A 25520-nucleotide genomic window follows, 5' to 3' on the forward strand; every position below is an offset into this window, starting at 1 on the left:
TAACATGTACTGGCAGGAACCAGAGAGTATGCCTGGAAGTGTTTGTGAGGGTGGTGGATGAATGGGTTGTAATATCAAACTGCATAAAGAAGAGTGTCAGTATGGGGGCACTCTCCTACCACTTGCAATTTTATACCCTGGCAAGGGTCCCAGCAGTTGGACCTAATATGCTGCTTGGATAACTCTTAGAAACTTGGGGGAAGTGTTGGCCTACAGAAAATGAAGTAAAGATGGAGAAAAGAATCAAAAGACTCAGAGAGTGGGCACACTAGAATGAGTCTACCATAAAGACTAGTCCACCGTGTTCCTTGGGAGGACACTCCATTTCTAAAAGTGATAAGTAATGCACTGGTGAGGGGCTAGCATCATTGGGAAACTCAGGAGTGACTGTCTGTCTTCTGTAGCCCAGGGCTGACAGTAAGAGATGCTGTTACAGAACTGAGCTCTCTGGTAGCAATGGGGGTAATGGTATGTCGAAAGAGCTGAGGCCATCTCCCTCAGTCGCTTGTTCCAGCTTCCCTGAGAATGACGCTCCCCAGACTCTGTGCTCGTCAGCTCCATTCACTGCTTCCCTGTGACCCATGTGGTGAAGATGTCCTCAGGAGTGCAAGCTGCTGGTGAAGTATGTCACATTTTTTATGACGAGAAAGTTTGGAAGTGCTCTACAGCAGAAGAAATCAAGAAAAGAAAGAAGACTGTCATTTTTGCCTCAGTGCAGACATAATGTGCATCATTTTAGAAGAAGGCAAAGAGATCTTGGTTGGAGATGTAGGAGTGACCATAACCAATCCTTTCAAGCATTTTGTGGGAATGCTTCCTGGAAAGGATTGTTGCTATGCCTTGTATGATGCAAGCCTCAAAACCAAGGAAACCAGAAATGAGGAGTTGATGTGTTCCTTTGTGGGTGCCAGAACTAGCACCTCTAAAAGTGAAATGATCTACACGAGCTCCAAGGATGCAATCAAAAGAAATTTCAAGGCATAAAACATGAGTGTCAAGCAAATGGACCAGAAGGCCTCAGTCAGGCTTTTATTGCTGCAAAGCTAGGTGAATCCTTAATTGTAGCTTTTGAAGGATGTCCTGTGTAGATTGTAATTCAGTGCCACAAGTCAAAAACTTCCATGTTTAATGTTATCCTCTTGCCATGTAAGTAAAGCAAATATATTTAGGCCAGGGTCTCACTGAAGGGGAGCTGTTTTGTCATCTTCTGGAACAAACTAAATATTTTATAAAGATGTGCAAATGGCCCTGAATAAATCTAAGGCCTAAAGCACATTTTTGTGTGAAATTAAATTCTTATTGGCCAAATGCCTGTTTTGATGAATTGGCTTATAAAGATTTTTGTTAAGCTTAGGATTTTTAATGATGCAATTCATAAAACAGTACAAGGTTTATGAAGATAATTATTCTATCTTTAACCTTGGCAGTTTCTTCATCTATTTGGCTTGGAAAGTTGGTCATAATCCAGTTATAATCTTGGCCCAAATTCTTTATTCTTCCTTGCGTTTTACTAATGGAATAGAATTCTCCTCACCACATTTAATGATACTAATACACTAACTACAGTAAAGTTGAATCAGGCAGTCTTCATTTCTACCCAACGTGTAATGGAGACTGCCTCAAAATTGCCTACACTCAGTAAACACCAATCTTGCCGAGCACTGTTTTGAGCATGTAGTGGGAATCCAGGAAGGAGCTCCCTGCACCTGAGCTCCCCATGTGCTAGCTGGGAGACTGATGGCTGAGAGCTTTCCCTCTAAGATCAAGAACAAGACAAGGATGCCCACGGTCACCACTGTATTGTGCTGGATGTTCTAGCTAGCACAGTTAGGCAAGAAAAAGAAATAAAGAGCATCCAAATTGGAAAGGAAGAAGTAAAACTTTCACTGTTTGCAGATGACATGATCCTATATGTAGAAAATCCTGAAAAATCTAGAGGAAAGCTACTAGAGCTAATAAACAAGTACAGCAGAATGGTGTGATATAAGATCAAAGTGCAAAAATCTGTAGTGTTTCTATACACTAGTAATGAGCATTCTGAGGAGGAAATTAAAAAGTCCCATTTACAATAACAACCAAAAGAATCAAATATTTAGGAATAAATTTTACCAAGGACATAAAAGACCTATACACAGAAAATTACAAAAAATTGCTAAAAGAAATCAAGTAAGACCTAAATAAATGGAAGGACATACCGTGTTCATGGGTTGGAAGAGTAACTATAGTTAAGATGTCAGTTTTACCCAAATTGATTTATAGATTCAATGCAATACCAACTAAAATCCTAACAACTTACTTTGCAGAAAGAGGAAAACCAATAATCAAATTTATTTGGAAGGGCAGGGTGCCCCAAATAGCTAAAAAATATCTTGAGAAAGAAGAATGAAGTGAAAGGTCTCACACTACCTGACTTTAAAGAACATTACAAGTATAAAAATGTAGCTTATGAGGGGTGACAGTGGGATTGGGAAAGCCATAAGGACCACACTCCCCTTTGTCTGGTTTATGGATGGATGAGTAGAAAAATAGGGGAAGGAAACAAACAGACAGACAAAGGCACCCAGTGTTCTTTTTTACTTTATTTGCTCTTTTTCACTTTAATTATTATTCTTGTTATTTTTGTGTATGTGGTAATGAAGGTGTCAGGGATTGATTTTGGTGATGAATGTACAACTATGTAATGGTACTGTGAACAATCAAATGTACGATTTGTTTTGTATGACTGCATGGTATGTGAATATATCTCAATAAAATGAATATTTAAAAAAACAATATTACAAAGCTACGGTGGTGAAAACAGTATGGTACTGGCATAAAGATAAGTATACTGACCAATGGAATCAAATTGAGTGTTCAGAAATTGACCCTCTCAACTATGGACAATTGATCTTTGATAAGGTGGCCAAGTCAGTGCAACTGGGACAGAGCAGCCTCTTCAACAAATGGTTCTTGGAGAACTGGATGTCCATATCCAGAAGAATGAAAGAGGACTACTGTCTCATACTTTATACAAAAATTAACTCAAAATGGATCAAAGACCTAAACATTGGAACTAAGCCCATAAAACATTCAGAGGAAAATGTGGGGAAATATCTTAAAGATCTTGTGATAGGAGGTGGTTTCCTAGACCTTATACCCAAAGTGCAAGCAATGAAAGAAGAAATAGATAAATGGGATCTCCTCAAAATTGAAAACTTTTGCCCATCAAAGGACTTTGTCAGGAGACTAAAAAGGCAACCCATGCAGTGGGAGACAATGTTTTCAAACCACATATCAGATAAGGGTTTAATATCCAGAATATATAAACAGATACTAAAACTCAACAACAGAAAGACAAACAACCCAATTAAAAATGGCAAAAGACATGGAAGACTCTTTTCCAAAGAGGGAATACAATGGCCAAAAAAACATAGGAAAAGATGCTCAACTTCACTACCTATTAGGGAAATGCAAATCAAAACCACAATGAGATATCATCTCACACCTACTAGAATAGCCATTACAGAAAAAACATAAAATTACAAATGCTGGAGAGGAAGTGGAGAAAGAAACACACTTATTCACTGTCGGTGGGAATGTAGATTGGTGCAGTCACTCTGGAAGGCAGTTTGGTGGTTCCTCAGGAAGCTAAGTATAGAATTGCCAAATGATCCAGCAATTCCATTAGTAGGTATATACTCAGAGGAACTGAAGGATAGGACATGAATGGACATTTGTAAACCTATGTTTATTGCGACATTATTGAAGATTGCCAAGAGATGGAAACAGCCCAAAGTTCCATCAACAGATGAGTGGATAAACTGTAGTATATACACATGATGGAATATTACACAGCTGTAAGACAGAATAAAGTCATGATGCATGCAACAACATGGATGAACCTTGAGAACATTATGTTGAGTGAAATTAGCTGGAAACAAAAGGACAAATGTTGTATGGTCTCACTAATATGAACTAACTATAATGAGCAAACTCTGAGAATTCAAGTTAAGAACACAGGTTATCAGGAGGTAGAAAGAGGGTAGAGATTGGGCATTTGATGCTGAAGGAGTACAGAATGTTCAACAGGATTGATTGTAAAGATCAAGAAATGAATAGCCTAATACTATCTGATGGTAGCACAATATTGTAAGTATAAAGAACAAAGCTGAGTGTGAGCATGGTTGAAAGAGGAAGGCTAGGGGCATTGTGACACCAGAAGGAAAGATAGAGGATAAAAACATGGACTGTATAACTTAGCAAAAAGTAGAGTGGACCATGATAGTGAATAAACGTAGAAATAAAAAAAAGTTTTCAAGTGAGGGAGAACAAGTGAAAGTCAAAACTGCAAGGTGTTGAAAATGGGTTGGTATATGGAAAAAAATACAATCAGTGCAAACGGGTCCATAATTAACAGTAACATTGTAATATTCTTCCATTAACTGTAACAAAGGCAATATACCAAAGCTAAATGTCAATAAAGGGGGATGTAAGGGAGGGGTGTGGGATTCTTGTTGTTGTTGTTTCTCTTTTTTATTTTTTTATTCTTTTATTTTTTTTTCCTCTTTCTCTTTCTTTGTGGAAGAAATGGAAATGTTCTCTTATAGATTGTGGTGGTGAATGCATAACTATGTGATTATATCAGGAGCTATTGATTGTTTACTTCAGATGGATTGTATGGTGTGTCACTAAAACTGCTTAAAAAATAAACAGATATAAGTGCTGGAGAAGATGTGGAAAAGAGATATAGCTGTTCAGTGTTGGTAGGGAATAAAATGGTGCAGCCCCTCTGGAGGGCAGTGTGGTGGTTCCACAGGAGGCTGGGTATTGGGTTGCCATATGATCCTGCAACTCTGTTGTCTGGTATATGCTTGGAAGAACTGAAAGCAGGGACACAAATAGGTATTTGTACATTGGTGTTTATGGCAGCAGTATTCATGATTTATAACAGATACAGGTGGCCTCAGGGTACATCAGTGGGTGAATGGAAGGGCAAACTGTGGTATATACATACAGTGGAATAATGAGTGGCTGCAAGAAGGAATGAAGTTGTGAGGCATGCAACTATGTGAATGAACCTTGAGGGCATTATGTTGAGTGAAATAAGAAACAAAATTTTGGAAGGCCTCACTAATGTAAACCAACTGTAATGAGCACATGCTGAGAACTGAATTTGACAGCGTAAGTTATCAGGGGATAGAACATGGGCAGAGATTGGGCAATTGATGATGCAGGAGTACAGAATGCTTAATAAGCCTTATTATAAAGACTCCTAGATTGTAAGCTCTTACAGCAGTCACATTTATTCCTGAGTTTTAACTGTTATTTAAAAGATGTTGATTTGGTACAAAATTTATAATCTCTGTAGCACACTATCTATTTTAACCTGTATGGTTAGTTTATTTAGGCAACATAATTACATGAACTCTAGAATAGGGAATGAGATCTTGTTAGTCTGTTCAGGTTAATGTAATACCCTGATAATACTAGAGTATTTGGGGCAGAAAATAAAAAGTAATTGCAAGGTCCCCTTAAAGGACAGGAAAATGTGGAAATATTAAAATTTCCCACCTGGGGAATTCCTGATATTCTAATGAGCTTTAGGGACTCCCAATTTAATAAGTCAAGCCCTCGATCTTGAGGCTTGTCCTTATGAAATTTATTCCTGCAAAGGAGAATGTGCAAAGGAGATGTGCCCTCTCTCTCTAAGCCAACTCGGCAAATAAACTCACTACCCTCCCCCTATATGGGATATGACTCCCAGGGGTGTACGTCTCCCTGGCAATGTGGGACAGTATTTCCAGGGATGAGCCTGGCCCTGGCATCGTGGGATTAAGTATGCCATTTTGACCAAAAGGGGGAAAATAAATGAAACAAAGTTTCAGTAGCTAAGAGATTTCAAATAGAGTCAAGAGGTCATTCTGGGGGTTATTCTTATGCAATATGTAGATAGTCCTTTTTAGCTTCTGATGTGCTAGAATAGCTAGAAGGAAATACAGTGGTACCTCGGTACACGACTGCTTTCAAACGTGTTGAATTTGGTAGTCAACGCATTATGATATGAAAGTTTTGTTCCACTACTCATCGTTTGGTACTCGATGTGCAAGCATTGCTTGCCTCATGACTCGCTACCCTTTCCAGCTGAAACAAAGGTCACACATTAGTCATGCAGAAGCTTTTGCCCTGTGCACATCCCCTTGCTGTCTTATCTTACTGTATGTGGTCATTTTCTGTATTTTTGCACTTTTTTTTCTCATTATGGGTCCTAAGAAAATGAGCAGTGATAGTGCTGAGAAGAAAAGAAAATTACTTTTCACCACCATTGAGTAAAAAAATAATAATAATAATAATAGGCAAATATGAGAGTGGCATTTACATTACTGATCTTGCTAGAGAATATGGTATGCCTAGAACAATGGTCTCCACCGTCATTAAGAATAAAGAAGCAATAAAAAAAAAAAAAGGCTGATGTTGAGGAGTTAGTGGAAGAACATCGTGAAGAGCTCAGCACTGAGGAGCTGCAGGAACCACAGAAGGAGCAGCAACAAGAGGTGGCTGAAGAGAGTTCTTCAGGTGATGAGATAAGGGACAATGTCCCCAGTTCTTTGATAAAAGAAATGTGTGCAGAATGGGCAAAAGTTCAAAACTTTGTGGAGACGTACCATCCAAAGCTCTGACAAACAGAAATGTGAATTTATTGAATGACCAATTTCACATTTTTGAGGAATTCTGAAAAGGAGACAGAAGCATTCCTCATTGCATAAGTTTTTAGTGAAGTTGACAAAGAGTGTGTCAGAGCCTGTGGTGCAGGATGAAAAAAGGCAGAAGAGAGAAAGAACACCTGAAGTGCAAGTGCCCGATATTCTTTGGAGGGGGACTCTCCTTCCAAGCAACACTCCATGTAACCACTCCTCACCACTCTTCTCCCACCATCCCATTAGGTCATGGACTCCTCTCAGGACAGGTAGATGAGGTTTTTATTTTATTTTATTTAAGTATTTATTAATTTTCAGGTTTATTTCTCATGTAAAGTAATGATATACAATCATCTCTTTTTACATATTGCCTTTAAAATGTCATTGTCTTTGGTTTGGGAAAGCATTAAATTTATTTACCTTATTATTTATGGGAGAATTTTGTATGGTACTTGTCATTTTTGGTACTCATCACGCCTCCCAGAAACAATTAACGTCGAATACTGAGGTACCACTTTACCTGAATTGGTTGAACTGTAATCCATTAGACTTGATTCTTGATGATGATTGTATACCTACACAGCTTTTATTGTGTGACCATGTGATTGTGAAAACCTTGTGACTGACACTCCCTTTGCCCAGTGTAAAAGCAGATGAATAATAAAATAAAGACCATATATATATAATAGAGGGGAATAATGGGTATGGGATGTTTTGGGTGTTCTTTTTTATTTTTATGTTTTTTTCTTTATTTAGAACTAATGAAAACATTCTAAAATTGATTGTGATGATGAATGCACAACTGTATGATGATACTGTGAAACACTAATTGTAAGCTTTAGATGCATTATATGGTGTGTGAATATATCTCAATAAAATTGCATTAAAAAAATATCTGAGGCCAAGTGGCAAAACTTAACTGTCAGAAGCCAGATGATATGATTACTATTAGGATGGCAAGTCTGGAATGACAGTTGGGGAATCCACACAGATGTGTAATAGAACATGGTGTTTCTGGAGTCAAGATAAATGGGCAGCCAACAAGGGTATTTCTTGATATAGAGGGCATCCTAAAAGTCTTAATGCACCAAAAAAGAAACGGCCAGGACCAGATGGCTTCACTGGTGAATTTTACTAAAGATTCCAAAAATTAACCTGAATCCTAGTCAAACTCTTCCAAAATATTGAAGAGGAGGGAATACTTCCTCACTCATTCTATGAGGCCAGCATCATCCCATACCAAAATCAGATTATCACAAGAAAAGTACAAACCAATAGGAATGTAGATACATCAGTGTCTCATTTAATTAATTTCTACATCATCACTTCCTCTATTGTTTTATTTTTCCATTTAACATCCAGATGATCAAAACAAAACAAAAGAAAAAACAGGTTCAGAGAATTACATACAAACACCTGTAGACCCTCTACCTAGCTCTACCTGACATTTTGCTTCATATTTTTATTTTCTAAGGAAAATGAAATTTTCTGGAAATAAAAATTAGGTTAATGAAGTTCTTTTTTATTCCTGTTTTAGTAAAAAAAAATGTTATTGTGAATTGGTCTTGAATTTATCAAATGCTATTTCTGTGTTTTCCATGATGCTCTCATTTTTTTTCTCTTTTAATCTGTTAATGTGACAGATAACATAAACACAACTTCCTAATTTTAAATTCTTTGCACTGGGGATAAACCCAAATTGTTCATGATGGATTCTTTTCTTTATATATTGCTGAAACTCAGTTTGTCAAAATTTAGCTATTTTCAAAAGTGAGATTACTTTATAATTTTCCTTTCCTGTACAGTTCTGGTCAAACTTGTATTAGGTCATAAAATGAGTTGGGAAGCATTCCTTCTTTTCTATTTAAAAAGAGAGAGTTTTTATATCATTCGGATCACCATTTGTTATACACTTAAAACTCTGGGGTTGGTGGGTTTTTTGATGGGTTGATTTTTTAACTACTGATAAAATCTTCCATGATTATTGACATACCCAGGGTTTTTGTTTCTTTTTTTTAAGTCTGTTTTTATAAGTTTTATTTATTTTAGGAAATTGTCCATTTTATCTGTTTTCCCATTTATTGGTGTTAAGTTGTGAATAGCATTCTCTTATGGTTTTTAAAACCTCTATTCTTTCTGTGGCAATGTCTCTCCTTTTAGTCTTAGTGTATTTGTGGGTGTGCTTTACCTCATTTTTCCCTGCTCAATCTTTCTTGCAGGCCTTTCCATTTTAATAGTTTTTTTTATAGTGAATCAGCTTTGAGTTTTATAATCTCTATTGTTTATTTTCTATTTTATCAATTTATGCTTTCTATTAATTCTTTAAATCTACTACTTTGGTGTTCACCTTGTTGAGATTTATCTCAGTAATTTCCAGTCTTTTTTTTTTTTTTAACTAAGATATAAGCATTCAAGTTTAAAAATTTCCCACTCAATACCACTTTTGATGTACCCTGCACATTTTTATAGTTATTATTTTCATGATCATTCACTTATCTACTTGTTTTCTAAGTGAAGAAGCTGCTTTGGGTTGTGATAGGCTGGGTTCTGCCTCCTGGACAAGTTTTATTAAATCATTCTGTGCCTCTGTTTAATTATCTGTAAAATAAAGATAATCGTCGTTCATATTTCATGGGGTTGTTATGAAGACTAAATCTGCTAATGCTTGCAAAATATGTAGAAGAGTGCCTAGTCACTTTTCCTCAATTACTATTGGTGATTGTCAATCCATTATGATTTTTTTTTCTTTGATTCCTTACTTTCTGGAAGTTTTTTTAAATTTCCCAAAATATGGGACTTTGTTTCCTATTTGTTATTATTTTCAAATTAATTACATTGAGGGAAGAGAATATGGCCAATATGATATAAATGTTTTGGTATTTGTTGATATCTCCTTTATGACTCTAAAACATGTTGCACCCATGCTTAAAACTAATGTCTGTTCTCTAACTGTGAGGCATAGGATTTTACATACAGGCATTAGATCATGCTTTCTGTGTTATTAAAACCTTATATATCTTTGCTAAACTTTTGTTTGTTTGATCATTGATTACAGAGAGAGATATGTTAAGAATCTCCCATTATAATGGTGCTTTTGTTTATTTCTCACAGCCTTTTGTTAATATTTATACTTTATATGTGAGGCTATGTTATCAGGTACATACAATTACAGATTTATATTTTTATATGAACTGTTCCTTTTTCATTATTTAGATATTTTCTTTATCTCTAATAGTTCTTTTTGCCTTTAACTCTTTGATTAGCCTTATCAAATTTGATTGTTGTTATTGTTGTTTACATATACAGTATATGTTTGGTTCCATGTTTTAGATTCTTTACTTTCAACTTTTGCATGTCATTATGGTTTAGGTATATCTCTTGTAAACAAGAATACAACAGGATTTTTAAAAACACAATTTTTAACCAATGCTGTATTAGTTTTATGTTTGTTAGAACCAACGATATATTGGATTTATTTCTATCATCATATTTTTGTGCTATTTTCCATGCTTGTTTTGTTTTTTTTGTTTTTTTGTTGTTTTTTTTTTTGTTTTGCTGATTTCATCTTTTCCATCTCATACTGAATTATTTTCATCATCCCCACCCTTAAAGATTCAGCCAAAAATGTGTATGTTTCTTTGCTTTCTATTCTTCCTTGCAACATACTCTTTCCTTTTGAGTGCAATTTTCTTCTTCCTGAAGAAGAGAATGGAACGATTCTTTTGTAAGAGTCTGTTTTGCTCATGGTCCAGGTATCCCTAAGCCAAGAAATACCCATCAACTGGAGTCCTTGGCCTGGGACAGTGGGTTTTCCCCCTAATCTACTCTTTCACGGACATTACTCTTTCAAGGGTCCCAGATTTATGGGGAGATCTCAGTTCCCAAGCCTATCCTCAGTCGGCCCTAAGCCCTGTCTCTTGTGCCCGTCGAAGAGTTGAACCCAAGCTCCGGTTTCCAAGGGACACTTGTCTGCTGCCACATGAGACCAGGTGCTGACAGCTCTGGTTTTCAGTTCTGGATGTTTCTCTGTGTATCGCTTTCTACAGCACTCAGCTCTTCATTTTACCGGCATTTGCAGTTCTTTGGAGGAGGGTTTTCAATATATTAAATCCCCAAGTCTTAGCTCTGTACTTCATTTTGCAAAATTTTTCCTTCTCAACTAGGATCTTATTTAGAATCAAGCCTTTGTGACACTATCATATATACATTTCCTCTATCCCCAAAGACTTACATAAATACTAAAATAGACTTACATAAATACTAAAATAAATTATATTAAAATAAGATCTTTTTAAATAACGTTTTACCCTTGGCAACATGTCTCTAATTCTCTCCACAGTAGGAAGGAGATAATTTTTTCATTAATGAAATTGCATTGTAGCTTTCATTTTACAGCATAGACACAATTTTGGAAACAAGTCTGTTGCTGCTATTATAAAATATGGATTCACTATGAACATTTACAATATTAAATGTTCATAGAAAGAAAATATTTCTATACTAGACAGGCAGGTTGTCAATAGTTTACAAGTATATGTTCTAGTAAATCCCTTTCCCAAGAACCTTATAAACCAGGTATCCCTTGTGTGGAATATATATTACAGACTCCTGAATACACAGAAGATACAAATTGCTTTTCAGAAGATCTGTTCTTTAGCAATAAGTTATGTATAGTGACAGTCTCCAAAGGACCTAATTTTACTTTATCCTTTCATGTGTCAAAGGCACACACATAAGCACGCCCACATACTTTTTTTTTTTAATCAAAGTATCTGGGAAAGAATAATGTTGGTTCAATTCTCCCTTTTGTCCAAGGAAGGAACAACAGCATAGAGAAAGAGTTTAAACGATATATAATAATTTTTTTAAAAGCTCCCTGTGGATGTGACCCTGCTGTGACCAAGATAAAGAAAAGACTTTTCTGCATAAGGAAAGTCAGCATCTTACAAGTGTCCAGGTAGAACTGTAGGAAAACCATAGTACAATGCCATGGGACCCTCCTGCATGTTTCCCACATAAAGTAAAGTAGCCATATGCAGAGCTGCTCCACTGTCTTTTTATTGTTGCTTTGAGCAACGTAACTGATATAAATGTCGAGTTTGACAAATAGTTATAAAACAGGCATGCGTGTAACCATGACCCAAGCCAAGAAATAGCATGTGACAGTTGTCACAAAGGCAGTTTGCTGCCATGTGCTTTTTCTGGTCTGTCTTCCCTCCCTCTCCAAGAAGATAACTACTCTCCTGACTTTTGAGGTAATAATTTCCTTATGTTTCCCAAGCATGCGTTCCTAAACAATATAGAATACCTTTGCCTATTTTGAACTGTACATGGAATTTCATATAAAGTCATATTGTTTATATTCTTTTATGACTTGTTTTCTTCCCCTTTGTATTGGGTTTATAAGGTTTATCCTGGTTACCATGTGTAGTTGTTAATTAAATCATTATCATATAATAACCACTCTGACTATAGCATGATTTGTTTATTCATTCTATTTTTGTTCCACCATATTTTATAACAATAACCTCCTCCAAATCCTCTATATTTACCATAATGTCTCCCAACTTCCTTGCCCCAGGGTTGGATGTCTAGCTCTTTAAATACTTTTGTTTTTGACACTCAAGAGAATCTGAAGTTGTTGATAATTTTCTTGAAGTTCTTGGAATGCAGAGTTGCTTGGTTACTAAGAATATTTTAAGGTCATTTTTTTCATCTGCAATCACGGCACTCATTTCAGATAAGGCACATAGTGAGTAATCAGCAAATTCTTGGCAGTAATACTGGTGGCTCACCAGAAACACTTTGAAGTGGACTTCTGAGTTAAATATTTTTAAAGCACATCTTCCTTTCTACATCAAACTGAATAATTAAGGTTAAAGAAATTCACCTGGTGCCTTTTAACTCAAGAATTGTGAGTAAAGTGTTATGAAATAAAACCAAGGTCCAGATCCACCTCAGGACCAGTCCTGTTGACCGTCCCTACAGCCTCTGCCTTCCCCAGTGCAAGGCCAAGCTTGGGTGATGTTGGTTGATGAAGGGCTATTAGTTTCACACCCTCCAGGGAGAAGGAAAGGAGAAATCCTAGAGCTGCTTTGTGAGGAGGCTGTGAGGTTTCCGGCAAACCACTGTTGGCTTTATCCACAGTATTGTCTGATTGAATAATCATACAGCAGTGAAGGGCTTTACACTTTTCCTTTCCTTTTTTAACTGTGTAATATATCAAAGGTAGAGAAGAATACTAAAACTTATGTACAGTTAGAGAGACTCATAAAGCAAACATCCACATAACAACCCAGATCAAAAATTAGAACACAGCCAGCACCCTGAAAGCCCCTCTCTCATTCCCTCCTGACCACACTAGAGATAATAGCCATTTATCCCGATTTTTGTGAGAATCATTTCTGTGCCTTTCTTGGCAGTTTCATCATCTATGAATGCAGTTTTGCCCATTTGTTTTTTTCCAGATAATTCCATTTATTTGATCCTTTTAGTACAGAAAATGCCAGACCAGTCAACAGGGAGAACAGACCTTAAACAAATACTTGCATTCGCTGCACGGACAGTAGATCTCCATGGCTGTGGGTGGCACATGCATTGCCTTTTGGAACAAGCAGGTGAAGAGTGCATAAATGTCACAAAACAACCAGGTTAGGAGGAATCAAGGAATCATAGGCCACAAGCTGAACCACGCTTGAAGGACAATCGGATGCATTAAATATGGGACCTACACATAATACATATTGCTTCACCATACATATAATTTATATATTAAAGAAAGAAGACCTCAGTACATAGTAAGTGCACATATAATTTATATAAAGGAAGAAGACCAGGGCACATACAAGTGCAAACAATTTGGGTCAGAGAAAACAAACGAGATAGATAGAGCCACGCTCGGGAAAGGCCTTGCTTTGTCTACTCACGCACCGTTTTCGTCCCCACCTTTCCGACAGAATAACTTGATATTACAAAATAAGTTAGCTGGCCTTGGCGCCGTCTTGGGAAGTCCTACCTAGTATCTTCAGGTTGTCCTATGGGGTCCCTCTGGGAAGGGGGTGGCTGGGGATCCGTGAACCCAAGGAACCTTGCGTGTACACCCATCCCTGTGAGTCACTGTGGCAAGAAAGAGGCTGGGGGGGGGTTACACTAGTCAGGCGGGGGAGGTTGGCGCAGGTGTCCCCTTTGCACGGGGTTTCTGGAAGGGCAAGAATGACTTAGGAGGCATCCAGGTTTGCAAGAGAAGCTTAAACGGAGAGACAAGCCTGTGTTTGTCTGCGACTGTCCAGAAACCCGTTTCCTTAGGACTGGCTCGCACCGCTGGGGTCACACTGCAACCAGCGGAGGATGGAGGGATCGCTCTCGGCACCTTTAATAAATTCTTCCAGGGACAGTTTGCCGTCGTTGTTTGTGTCCATCTGCGTGAAGATCTTGTCCGTGCGTTTCTCCGGAGTGAACTCGTCCCCACGCATTTGCATCTTGTGTAGGGCCTGCATGATCTCGAGCACCTCGCTGCGGCTGATGCAGCCGTCGCCGTCCAGGTCGTACACGCTGAAGGCCCACCAGAGCTTCTGCTCCAGGCTGCCGCGCGACGTCACGCTCAGCGCGATGATGAACTCCCGGAAGTCGATGGTGCCGTCGTCGTTGGTGGCGAAGGTGCGGAAGACGTGCTCGGCGAACGTGGAGGCGTCGCCGTAGGGGAAGAAGTTGACGTAGGTCTTCTTGAACTTGTCCATGGTCAGGTGGCCGGCGGGGCAGTCCCTGAGGAAGGCCTCGGCCCGGTGCTGCAGTTCGTGGTCCGTGAACGCCATGTTCTCCCGCAGGTCCTGCAGCACCTCGGGCCGCAGCTTGCTGCTCTGCTTCCCCGTGGCGGCCGACGGTGGCTACGCCCAAGGCCAAGCGGAGCCCGACACCCAGCAGGCATCACTAGGCCATGCCCCGGGTCCGGCTCAGGACGCGGCCCGCTGGTTCCGAAGCCCAGTTGCGGCGGAGACGACCGCGGGCCCGCTGCGCGTGGGGACAAGCGTTGCTGAAGCGCGAGGGGTGGCCGGAGCGCGGGCTCCGTGCGCCAGTCGCCGCCCAGAGAGACTAAGGAAGCCGGGCGGCGGCGGGGAGGAAGCGAGGTGCAGGCGCCACCCGTCTGCCTCTGCTGCCACCGCCGGCCAGCCAGACTCGGGCTTGCCTGTTTTTTAGTTTCATATAAATGGAATATTATTGCATGTATTCGTTTGTGACCTTCTTTTGCTCAGCCTTATGCTTGTGAGATTCTCCCTGGTTGCATGTAGCCATACTTCTTTTGCTTCCATAGCCGTATTTGTCCAGTCTGCTGTTGGACATTGGGTCCTTTCCTTTCCATTGAAGGTATTAAGAACAGAGCAGCTATAAGCATTCTTGCACACATCACCTGACACAAATGTATAAAAGTTTCACACCAAGGACATGTATCTAGGAGTGGAATTGGTGAGTTACATCGTATATTCATTTTCAACCTTATGAGTAGTATCAAACACTTCCAAAGAATTTATACCTATTTACACTCCCACTGAGACACTAGGAGTATATGAGATCCTTTTACTCCGTATGTTCATGTATTCACCAAGTTTTGGTTATATAGTTAAAAAAAAAAAAAGTAGAAGCAACCGAAGTCTCTGCCAATGGGCAGTTGGCTGAATATATTAGGACACAGCCATACAATGGAATATTTTACAACCATTAGAAATGACAAAGACAGCTAACCTTTATTGAGCTGTGTAGCAGGCATCATTCTGACTGCTTTACATGTACCATCTAGTTTAATCCTTACAATAGCCCTATGAGGTAGATATTGCTATTCTACCCTTGTTACAAGTAAAGGAACAGAAGAACAAAGATATTAAATTACTTGTTCCATATCACACAGCTGATGAATAGAGAAGCCAGGATTCAAACACAAGCAAGCTGACTTGGTAGCTATTATTAACTGGTAAAAAATGAAATTAAAAAATCAAATGACAAATATACCATACCAATGCAAAATGTTAATAATAGGAAAAGTGTGTGTGTGTGTGTGTGTGTGTGTGTGGAGCAGGCATATATGGGAACTCTACTTTCTGCCTGATTTTTCTGTAAACATACAACTGCTCTAAAATTTTTTAAAATGTTTTTAATCCAATAAAAGTAATCAAGAAAAATAAAATTAAACAAATTGTGTTAGTCTTAAGGCTGTCTTACCTTCATATGCAGTTTGGGACATTTCTTTGGATCAATGCTAAGAAAAAGAAATACCAGTTTAGGCCAGTGGCCACTCTCCTGAGGCCCAAGCAAAAGTGCTAGGTTATTAGAAGAGTTTCTCAAAGGTAAAATAATGCCAGAAATATCTTTATTTCTTATGCATAACACAAAACCATTCAAAATTCTTTTTGTTTGTGGAATACTCAAAATATAATACAGTTATGCCTTTTTGATCAACTCCAGCTCTTAAGTCGTTTTTAAAAATTTAAAGAGTCAGTGACTATTTCACAACATCTCTCTCTGCAAACCCCTGTTCTCTTTTCACCCTATTTGCCTCTTCCTCTCAGCTGACAGCTTTGTATCCTGTCTCACAGAGACAAGCAGTAGCTACCATATGGGATGCACCTCAACTTCCTGTCACCTAACCTAAAAGCCCACCCAAATCTGCTGCCATCCCCTCCTCCTTCCCACAGCAGAGAGCATGTCCCTCCTTATTGCCAAGGCCAGTCCCCCCATGTGCTCTGGACCCCATCTCTTCCTGTTCTCCTAGGAAGCTCAGTGCATCAATTATCCCCTCTCTCTCCCAACTTCTCCTTCTCAATACTTTCCCGTAAAGCATGTAGTCATGCTCTTGTGGCTTCCATCTTAACAAATAAACACAAATGATAAACCAGACATCTGGTCAAGATGGTGCTGTGAGTTTATACTTTGATGCATTTCTCTTCTCCAAATTCATAGTACTGAGAGAGAAAATTAAAAAATAGTAACTCAGAAAGACAAACAGGACTCCAAATACCAGAAAACCTTTATGGACCAGAAACAGAATAGAACTGCAAAGCAATAGACAACTGGACTCCAGATCCAGTGGGGTTGATTCCTGTATAGTAAAGAGATTAAACCAGGCTTAATGCTAAAGTGATGGGCTGGGGTGGGTCTCCCCTAGCTTGTGAAAGGAGGTGCAAGACAACCATTCCTGAACAGAACCTACAGCTAAATTTTTAGCAAACTGTAGACCAAAGGAGGATTCTACCACCAGCCCTGGCCTACAGAGGAGAGCCACCAGTGAATTTACCAATCTCTCTCACCAGCATATCTCTAGAGACCTTAGTGAATAATGCGGCCTTTGGGCCATGTTGTAAAACATAATCCACTAGTGGGTCTTCTGCCCTCACATGATATCTCCATTCCAGCATGCTCACTGTCCTCATATTCAACCATTTACCAGGCAACTCAAGCATTTCCACTTAGCTCAGTGCTGGCCATCATTTTTTCCAGGCTTCTAATAGCCACCCCAGCAGGGAGTTTGTCTTATCCCCTGGAATCCTTGCCAGGGTATTAAATCCTGTCTCCCAAGAAATTGCTCATCTGGTCTTACATTCCAGTAGTCTTAAATGAGCACTCTTAAAGTCCAATTCCAGGCTACTCCCTCGGTTCCTGCCGGTACATGCTAGCTAATTCTTGCAATTCTTTTGATGTATTTTCTCTTTCCTCTTATATCATGCTCAGCATTTCTCCATCTGGGTTATATTGGGATTTAACCCTGGCAGCCAGGGGAGAAGGTGGGGTACTTCTAAAGTGGGGAGCACTGATGCCTTGCAGGGGAAAGACCTCTGCAGTGTCTGCCAGTATGGCAGAAGTGCTAGCTCTTACTATGGAAGGGTGGTTCACCTCTGCAAGTCTGAGGATCGGTGGGGGTGGATTACAAAGCCAACATCATCAGGGCATTCATCCATATTTCAGGGTCCCATGTTTCCTCCAACAGGACCCTAATGTTTGTGTAACAGACCTGACTTGCCTGAGCATGCCAAGGTCTTTAACAAGTCTATTTTTAACCTGCTGCTCAACTGTGTCTGCTCTTCTATGCAGCAGAGAAGAGTGTCTTTGCAAGTTGCCACTGAAGTTCTCTAGCTCTCATTCTTAGCCATTAACTGCTTGTTAACGGCCCTCAGTTTCTCATTTTCTGCAGGGCATCAATACAATTTAGCAGTAATGAAGCTACTTTGCCCTCTTTTGCTTCTCTTTTATCCTTTGAATGCCTGCATCACTGCCATAGCCCCTTCACTTGGACATTTTTCCAGACTGCCATAGCCCCTTCACTTGGACATTTTTCCAGATCATCATTGGTGAAAACTTCAGCAATTAAGCCTTCATTTTGTGCCAGGAACTATCTGGGCTCCACCCAGCAACCAGCATGGTGTCCTCTTTGCCTGCTTGGCAGTAACAGAAGCAATCTCGAATTTCCATTTACCATCTTTTTTGTTTGATTATTGCTGGCACAGTTGTACAATTGTGTTAGTCCAGGTCCTCCAAGAAGTGGACATCAAGGTGGGATTAGAAATACAAGAGATTTATTAGAGAAAATGTTTATAAGGGAAAACAGGGAGCAGCCAAGGGAATCTGGGTGAGCTGTCATACCACAGTGAAGTTCTGGTTCTGTGAAGGAGAAAGAAAAAGAAGAAGGGTTAAGTGGGAGAAGCTTAAAGTGCAATGCAGTTCTAAGAAAATTCAGCAAGGTTGGTGACTGGGGAGTCCTTGAACCAAAATCACCTATCAGAGGAGTAAAAATGCCTCCCAAGAATAAGACTGCCTTGATCTTTGCTGTGCTTGGTCATTGACTGGGAGCAGCCTGAGGAAGATGTGGTCTCTGCACAAATGTGGTTATAGATATCAGAGCACAGCAGCTGGGGTCATCAGACAATTATACTCCCTATAGTCAGAGATCTGAGAAACACATTTTGATGGCCACCACAGTAGATAACAGAATCAGTCACACAAATATCTCAGGTGCTGGAATTCTACAAACTATAGGAAAAAAAAGAAAAGAAAAAAAAAAAAAGTGTTCCAGGGGACCAGAAACATTAACAAAAAAAACAAATAAAACATTTAAAATTGAAAAATTCAGTAACTGAAATTATATATGCAAATATAATTTAACAGCAGGTTAAATATAGCTAAAGAGAGAATTACTGAACTGGATGTTGGTCAGAAAAGATCATTTAGAATGCAGCATGGAGAGAGAAAAATTAAAAACACAGAAAAGAGGTTAAAAGACATAGAATAAGAAGGCCCAATATATGTTTAATGAGAGTCCTAGAAAGAAAAGATAAAAAAGTAATAAAGACAATATTTGAAATTATAATAAATAACTAATGAAAGAAATCCACAGATTTAAGAAGCTTATCAAATCCTAAGCAGGACAAAAAAAATTCTACATCTAGACACAGCAAATGAAACTAAAAATACCAAAAAAAAAAAAAAAAAAACCCAAACAAAACAGGAAAAACAACTTGAAACAATAACAATAATTTTTAAAATACAAAGAGAAAAATCTTAAAAGCAGCCAAAGTTTAAAAAAAAAAAAAGACTACCTTGAGAGTTAGTCAGAAGAAAACCTGACTCCATAACAACAAAGGAAGCAAGGAGACAAAGAATGAGATTTTCATTGTGCTGAGAGAAAATAACTGTCAACCTAGAATTATTTCATGAGGAAAGAAAAGAAAGATTTTCAGACAAACAAAACATGGAGTTTACTGCCAGCAGGAACTCACTAAAGGAAATTGTAAAGGATAAACTTTGAAAAAGGGAAATGATCCTATATGGAAGGCCAGAGATGTGGAAGGAATGAAGAAGAAAGCAAGTTTTAAATGTGTGGGTAAATCCAGTAAACATTGACTGTATAAATCAATAATAATGATGTCTTTGGGGGTTAAAAAAAAATAGAAATGTAATTGTTATGATCTCTATGGAGAGAAATTCAGCAATATCTTTCCAAATTACAAATGCATATACTCTTTGATTTAGCATTTCCATCAGGAATTCTAGGAATTTGTCTTGAAAGTAATGTCATTCTTATTGTAATAAGGCTTCACAATTGTTTTTAACACAAGTAAGGATATCTCATATGCGTGGAGCTAATAAAATTCTGAAATCTTGTAATTCTCAAATTCTTTTCTTGATTCTGCCTAGTTTTATCTTTGTTTACCTCCACTGCATTTATAACTACTCCTATTTTTAACAGTTTTAAAATTTAACCACAGTTCAAATGCATTGAGAAGACCATATGATTTGGAGATTCCATGATAAATTATTCTATAAGGTAAATCTTTTTAGATTACAAATAAAATAGCCCCTAATTTTTCTGTTTTTCAATTGCAGAAAATACTCATGTTGAAGTGGACTGCATTTCAAAAGGTTTTAAGTTACTTCTTTGAACTCAGAATGAATTTTCTCTGAAAACAGTTTTACTAATGATGATTATGTTTATGAAGAATCTTAAGAAAGCTGGTTTAACCCATAATCAGCTGAATATAGAGCTGAAATAATCTATATTTATGATGAAAAATAGTAGGAAGCAACCTCTACTATTGCTATAAAATATAAAAGTAAACAGATGAAAAAAAAAAATCTTTTTCTTGAATGTCAGTTCCTCAGGAAAAAAAGGTAAAAGCAGGATACACACAGAGAAGTCTTTTTGTGGAACTCTGGCACTTGATTCAAGGCCTTTAGAAGTTCATGGAAAAACCATAAAATTTATGATTTCCTCTTTCCTTGGAAAAAATGTCTAACAGCATAACACTTTCACTTTAAAGTCATGATTAGTGTCATTGTTGGTGAGCAAATGGACTTACCGAAGAAGGGGAAGAGAAATAACCATTTTTAAGGGAACTGAACATGAGTAGAGAGGAAAGGAAATGAGGTGAGGGTTAAAGAAGATGTGAATCTGCTCTCAAGAAAGCAATGACATGAGATTAAACAAACTGAATTACAAATGATAAAAGACAAAAGAAAGGGAGAGAGGGAGGGCTGTCCTCTGAGGGATTATCACCCCACTTGGCCCTCAGATAAGCTTGATAAATGTTTATTGAACAGAGCAGAGCTGAACTGGTTGTAGGATGAACCTGAAAAAATAGTTACCCATTTTGACCACAAGATGGGAGAAGCATCTCATGACCCTTTATTAATCCAGATAAAACCTGGGTGGGCAGGAGGAGGAGCCCATCTACAAGTATGGAATTTCTATGTATGGATGTTCATTAAACTGTTCATAACGTGGGAAGGATTTGTATGGATTTTCTCAAATAAGGTAAAGTACCACTGGAGTAATCTTACTGATGGAATTTTGGCCTCAAACTCCCACATATCTTAACCAGAAGTCTTTGTTCTTCAAAAATTGCCAAGAAATTACATTTCTACCTTTAGAGTCATTAATATCAGGTTACAAATACATGGAATAAGTGATATTGCAATATTTTTTTCATTTTGTTATTAAAGAAATTGTAGGTTTGCAGAAAAAGCATGCAGAAAGTACAGAGTTCCCACATACCACCCTCCTCCCCTGCAGTTTTCCCTGTTATTAATAGTTTGCATTAGTGTGGTACCTTTGTCACAATTGATGAAACAATATTTTTATAATTATACTATTAATTATAGTCCACAATTTACATTAGGGTTCACTCTTTGTGTTGAACAGCTCTGGTTTATTTTTATTTTTTATTTTTATTCTGGTGTAATGTATGTGGCCTAAAATTTCCCATTTTAACCACTTTCAAACATATAATCCAGTGGTTTTACTTACATTCCCAATGTCGTGCTACCATCAACACCATCCCTTACCAAAACTTTTCCATCATCCCAAATTAAACTCTGTATAATTAAGCATTAACTCCCCATTCTCCATCCCACCGTGACCTCTGGTAATCTATATTCAAGTTTCTGACTGTATGAAATTGCATATTCTAATTATTTCATATAAATGAGATCATACTAAATTTTTCCTTTTATGTCTGGCTTATTTCACGCAACATGATGGCTTCATGTTTCATCCATGTTGTAGCATCTATCAGAATTTCATTCCTTTTTACAGCTACATAATATTCCATTGTACATATATACCACATTTTCTTCTCTATTTATTTGCTGCTAGACATATGGGTTGTTTCCACCTTTTGGCGATTCTGAATAATGCTGCTATAAACATTGGTGTGTAAATAATCTGTTCAAATCCCTGCTTTCAGTTCTTTTGGGTATATACCTAGAAATGGGATTGCTGGGTCATATGGTAATTCTATACTTAACTTTCTGAGGAACAGCCTATCTTAGTTTACCACACAATGGGTTGGATTAAAAACAGGAGTTTATTGGCTCATGGTTTCAGAGGATAGAAAGCTTGCTTCCTCCTGGGGTCAGCAGCATTCTGGTTGACCAGTAATTCTTGTGGTTCCTTGATTTTCCCATCACTTAGTGATGTCCTCTCCTTTCCCTTCTGCGTTTCATTGACTTCCAGCTTCTGGCTCCTCCCTGTGGTTTTCTCTCACTATTACTGAATTTCTTCTGCTTATAAAGGACTCCAGTATCCATATTAAAACCCAATCTTGTCAGAGGCGGGGCAAGATGGCAGACTGGTGAGCTGTATGTTTTAGTTACTCCACCAGGAAAGTAGGTAGAAAGCCAGGAACTGCGTGGACTGGACACCACAGAGCAATCTGACTTTGGGCATACTTCATACAACACTCATGAAAAAGTGGAACTGCTGAGATCAGCGAAATCTGTAAGTTTTTGCGGCCAGGGGACCCGCGCCCCTCCCTGCCAGGCTCAGTCCCGTGGGAGGAGGGGCTGTCAGCTCCGGGAAGGAGAAGGGAGAACTGCAGTGGCAGACCTTATCGGAAACTCATTCTACTGATTCAAACTCCAACCATAGATAGACTGAGACCAGACACCAGAGAATCTGAGAGCAGCCAGCCCAGCAGAGAGGAGACAGGCATAGAAAAAAAACAACACGAAAAACTCCAAAATAAAAGCGGAGGATTTTTGGAGTTCTGGTGAACATAGAAAGGGGAAGGGCCCTGAGGCACATATGCAAATCCCAAAGAAAAGCTGATCTCTCTGCCCTGTGGACCTTTCCTTAATGGCCCTGGTTGCTTTGTCTCTTACCATTTCAATAACCCATTAGATCGCTGAGGAGGGCCCATTTTTTTTTTTTTTTTGTTTTGTTTTTAATCCTTTTTTCTTTTTCTAAAACAATTACTCTAAGAAGCCCAATACAGAAACCTTCAAAGACTTGCTATTTGGGCAGGTCAAGTCAAGAGCAGAACTAGGAGAGCTCTGAGACAAAATGCAATAATCCAGTGGCTGAGAAAATTCACTAAACACCACAACTTCCCAAGAAAAGGGGGGTCTCCGCTCACAGCCATCATCCTGGTGGACAGGAAACACTCCTGCCCATCGCCAGCCCCATAGCCCAGAACTGCCCCAGACAACCCAGTGTGACGGAAGTGCTTCAAATAACAGGCACACACCACAAAACTGGGCGTGGACATTAGTCTTCCCTGCAACCTCAGCTGATTGTCCCAGAGTTGGGAAGGTGGAGCAGTGTGAATTAACAAAGCCCCATTCAGCCATCATTTCAGCAGACTGGGAGCCTCCCTACACAGCCCAGCAGCCCAGAACTGCCCTGGGGGGGACGGCACTCACCTGTGACATAGCACAGTCATCCCTCAACAGAGGACCCGGGGTGCACGGCCTGGAAGAGGGGCCCACTTGCAAGTCTCAGGAGCCATACGCCAATACCAAGGACTTGTGGGTCAGTGGCAGAGACAAACTGTGGCAGGACTGAACTGAAGGATTAGACTACTGCAGTAGCTTTAAAACTCTAGGATCACCAGGGAGATTTGATTGTTAGAGCCACCCCCCCCTCCCTGACTGCCCAGAAACACGCCCCATATACAGGGCAGGCAACACCAACTACACACGCAAGCTTGGTACACCAATTGGACCCCACAAGACTCACTCCCCCACTCACCAAAAAGGCTAAGCAGGGGAGAACTGGCTTGTGGAGAACAGGTGGCTCGTGGACGCCACCTGCTGGTTAGTTAGAGAAAGTGTACTCCACGAAGCTGTAGATCTGATAAATTAGAGATAAGGACTTCAATTGGTCTACAAATCCTAAAAGAACCCTATCAAGTTCAGCAAATGCCACGAGGCCAAAAACAACAGAAAATTATAAAGCATATGAAAAAAACCAGACGATATGGATAACCCAAGCCCAAGCACCCAAATCAAAAGACCAGAAGAGACATAGCACCTAGAGCAGCTACTCAAAGAACTAAAGATGAACAATGAGACCATAGTACGGGAGATAAAGGAAATCAAGAAGACCCTAGAAGAGCATAAAGAAGACATTGCAAGACTAAATAAAAAAAATGGATGATCTTATGGAAATTAAAGAAACTGTTGACCAAATTAAAAAGATTCTGGACACTCATAGTACAAGACTAGAGGAAGTTGAACAACGAATCAGTGACCTCGAAGATGACAGAATGGAAAATGAAAGCATAAAAGAAAGAATGGGGAAAAAAATTGAAAAAATCGAAATGGACCTCAGGGATATGATAGATAATATGAAACATCCAAATATAAGACTCATTGGTGTCCCAGAAGGGGAAGAAAAGGGTAAAGGTCTAGGAAGAGTATTCAAAGAAATTGTTGGGGAAAACTTCCCAAATCTTCTAAACAACATAAATACACAAATCATAAATGCTCAGCGAACTCCAAATAGAATAAATCCAAATAAACCCACTCCGAGAAATATACTGATCACACAGTCAAACACAGAAGAGAAGGAGCAAGTTCTGAAAGCAGCAAGAGAAAAGCAATTCACCACATACAAAGGAAACAGCATAAGACTAAGTAGTGACTACTCAGCAGCCACCATGGAGGCAAGAAGGCAGTGGCACGATATATTTAAAATTCTGAGTGAGAAAAATTTCCAGCCAAGAATACTTTATCCAGCAAAGCTCTCCTTCAAATTTGAGGGAGAGCTTAAATTTTTCACAGACAAACAAATGCTGAGAGAATTTGCTAACAAGAGACCTGCCCTACTGGAGATACTAAAGGGAGCCCTACAGACAGAGAAACAAAGACAGGACAGAGAGACTTGGAGAAAGGTTCAGTACTAAAGAGATTTATTGGGTACAATAAAGGATATTAATAGAGAGAGGGAAAAATATGGCAAACATAATCCAAAGGATAAGATGGCCGATTCAAGAAATGCCTTCACGGTTTTAACGTTGAATGTAAATGGATTAAACTCCCCAATTAAAAGATATAGATTCGCAGAATGGATCAAAAAAAATGAACCATCAATATGTTGCATACAAGAGACTCATCTTAGACACAGGGACACAAAGAAACTGAAAGTGAAAGGATGGAAAAAAATATTTCATGCAAGCTACAGCCAAAAGAAAGCAGGTGTAGCAATATTAATCTCAGATAAAATAGATTTCAAATGTAGGGATGTTTTGAGAGACAAAGAAGGCCACTACATACTAATAAAAGGGGCAATTCAGCAAGAAGAAATAGCAATCGTAAATGTCTATGCACCCAACCAAGGTGCCACAAAATACATGAGAGAAACACTGGCAAAACTAAAGGAAGCAATTGATGTTTCCACAATAATTGTGGGAGACTTCAACACATCACTCTCTCCTATAGATAGATCAACCAGACAGAAGACCAATAAGGAAATTGAAAACTTAAACAATCTGATAAATGAATTAGATTTAACAGACATATACAGGACATTACATCCCAAATCACCAGGATACACATACTTTTCTAGTGCTCATGGAACTTTCTCCA

The 25520-nt window shown here is 38.8% G+C and overlaps 1 protein-coding gene and 1 pseudogene across 1 annotated transcript; one reads left to right on the forward strand and one right to left on the reverse strand.

Annotated features, from left to right (window-relative positions):
• Positions 1–592: 592 nt before the first annotated feature.
• On the forward strand, positions 593–1088 carry LOC119528932 (annotated as a pseudogene).
• Positions 1089–13975: 12887 nt separating this feature from the next.
• On the reverse strand, positions 13976–14980 carry LOC119530609 (hippocalcin-like protein 1). The gene is made up of 3 exons (XM_037831523.1): positions 14966–14980; positions 14602–14856; positions 13976–14557 (listed from the first exon to the last, which is right to left on the reverse strand). Exons 1-3 carry the CDS (start codon positions 14978–14980, stop codon positions 13976–13978), a joined length of 852 nt encoding a protein of 283 aa, XP_037687451.1.
• Between the last annotated feature and the right edge of the window lie 10540 nt (positions 14981–25520).

The sequence above is a fragment of the Choloepus didactylus genome, chromosome 3 (genome assembly GCF_015220235.1).
Source record: "Choloepus didactylus isolate mChoDid1 chromosome 3, mChoDid1.pri, whole genome shotgun sequence".
NCBI classification, from domain to species: domain Eukaryota; kingdom Metazoa; phylum Chordata; class Mammalia; order Pilosa; family Megalonychidae; genus Choloepus; species Choloepus didactylus.

Excerpts from the sequence above, each read along its gene's own strand:
- LOC119530609 (XM_037831523.1), bottom strand. Across the intron at positions 14,558-14,601 it reads CGGACCCGGGGCATGGCCTA|CCACCGTCGGCCGCCACGGG; the intron begins GTGATGCCTGCT and ends CCTTGGGCGTAG.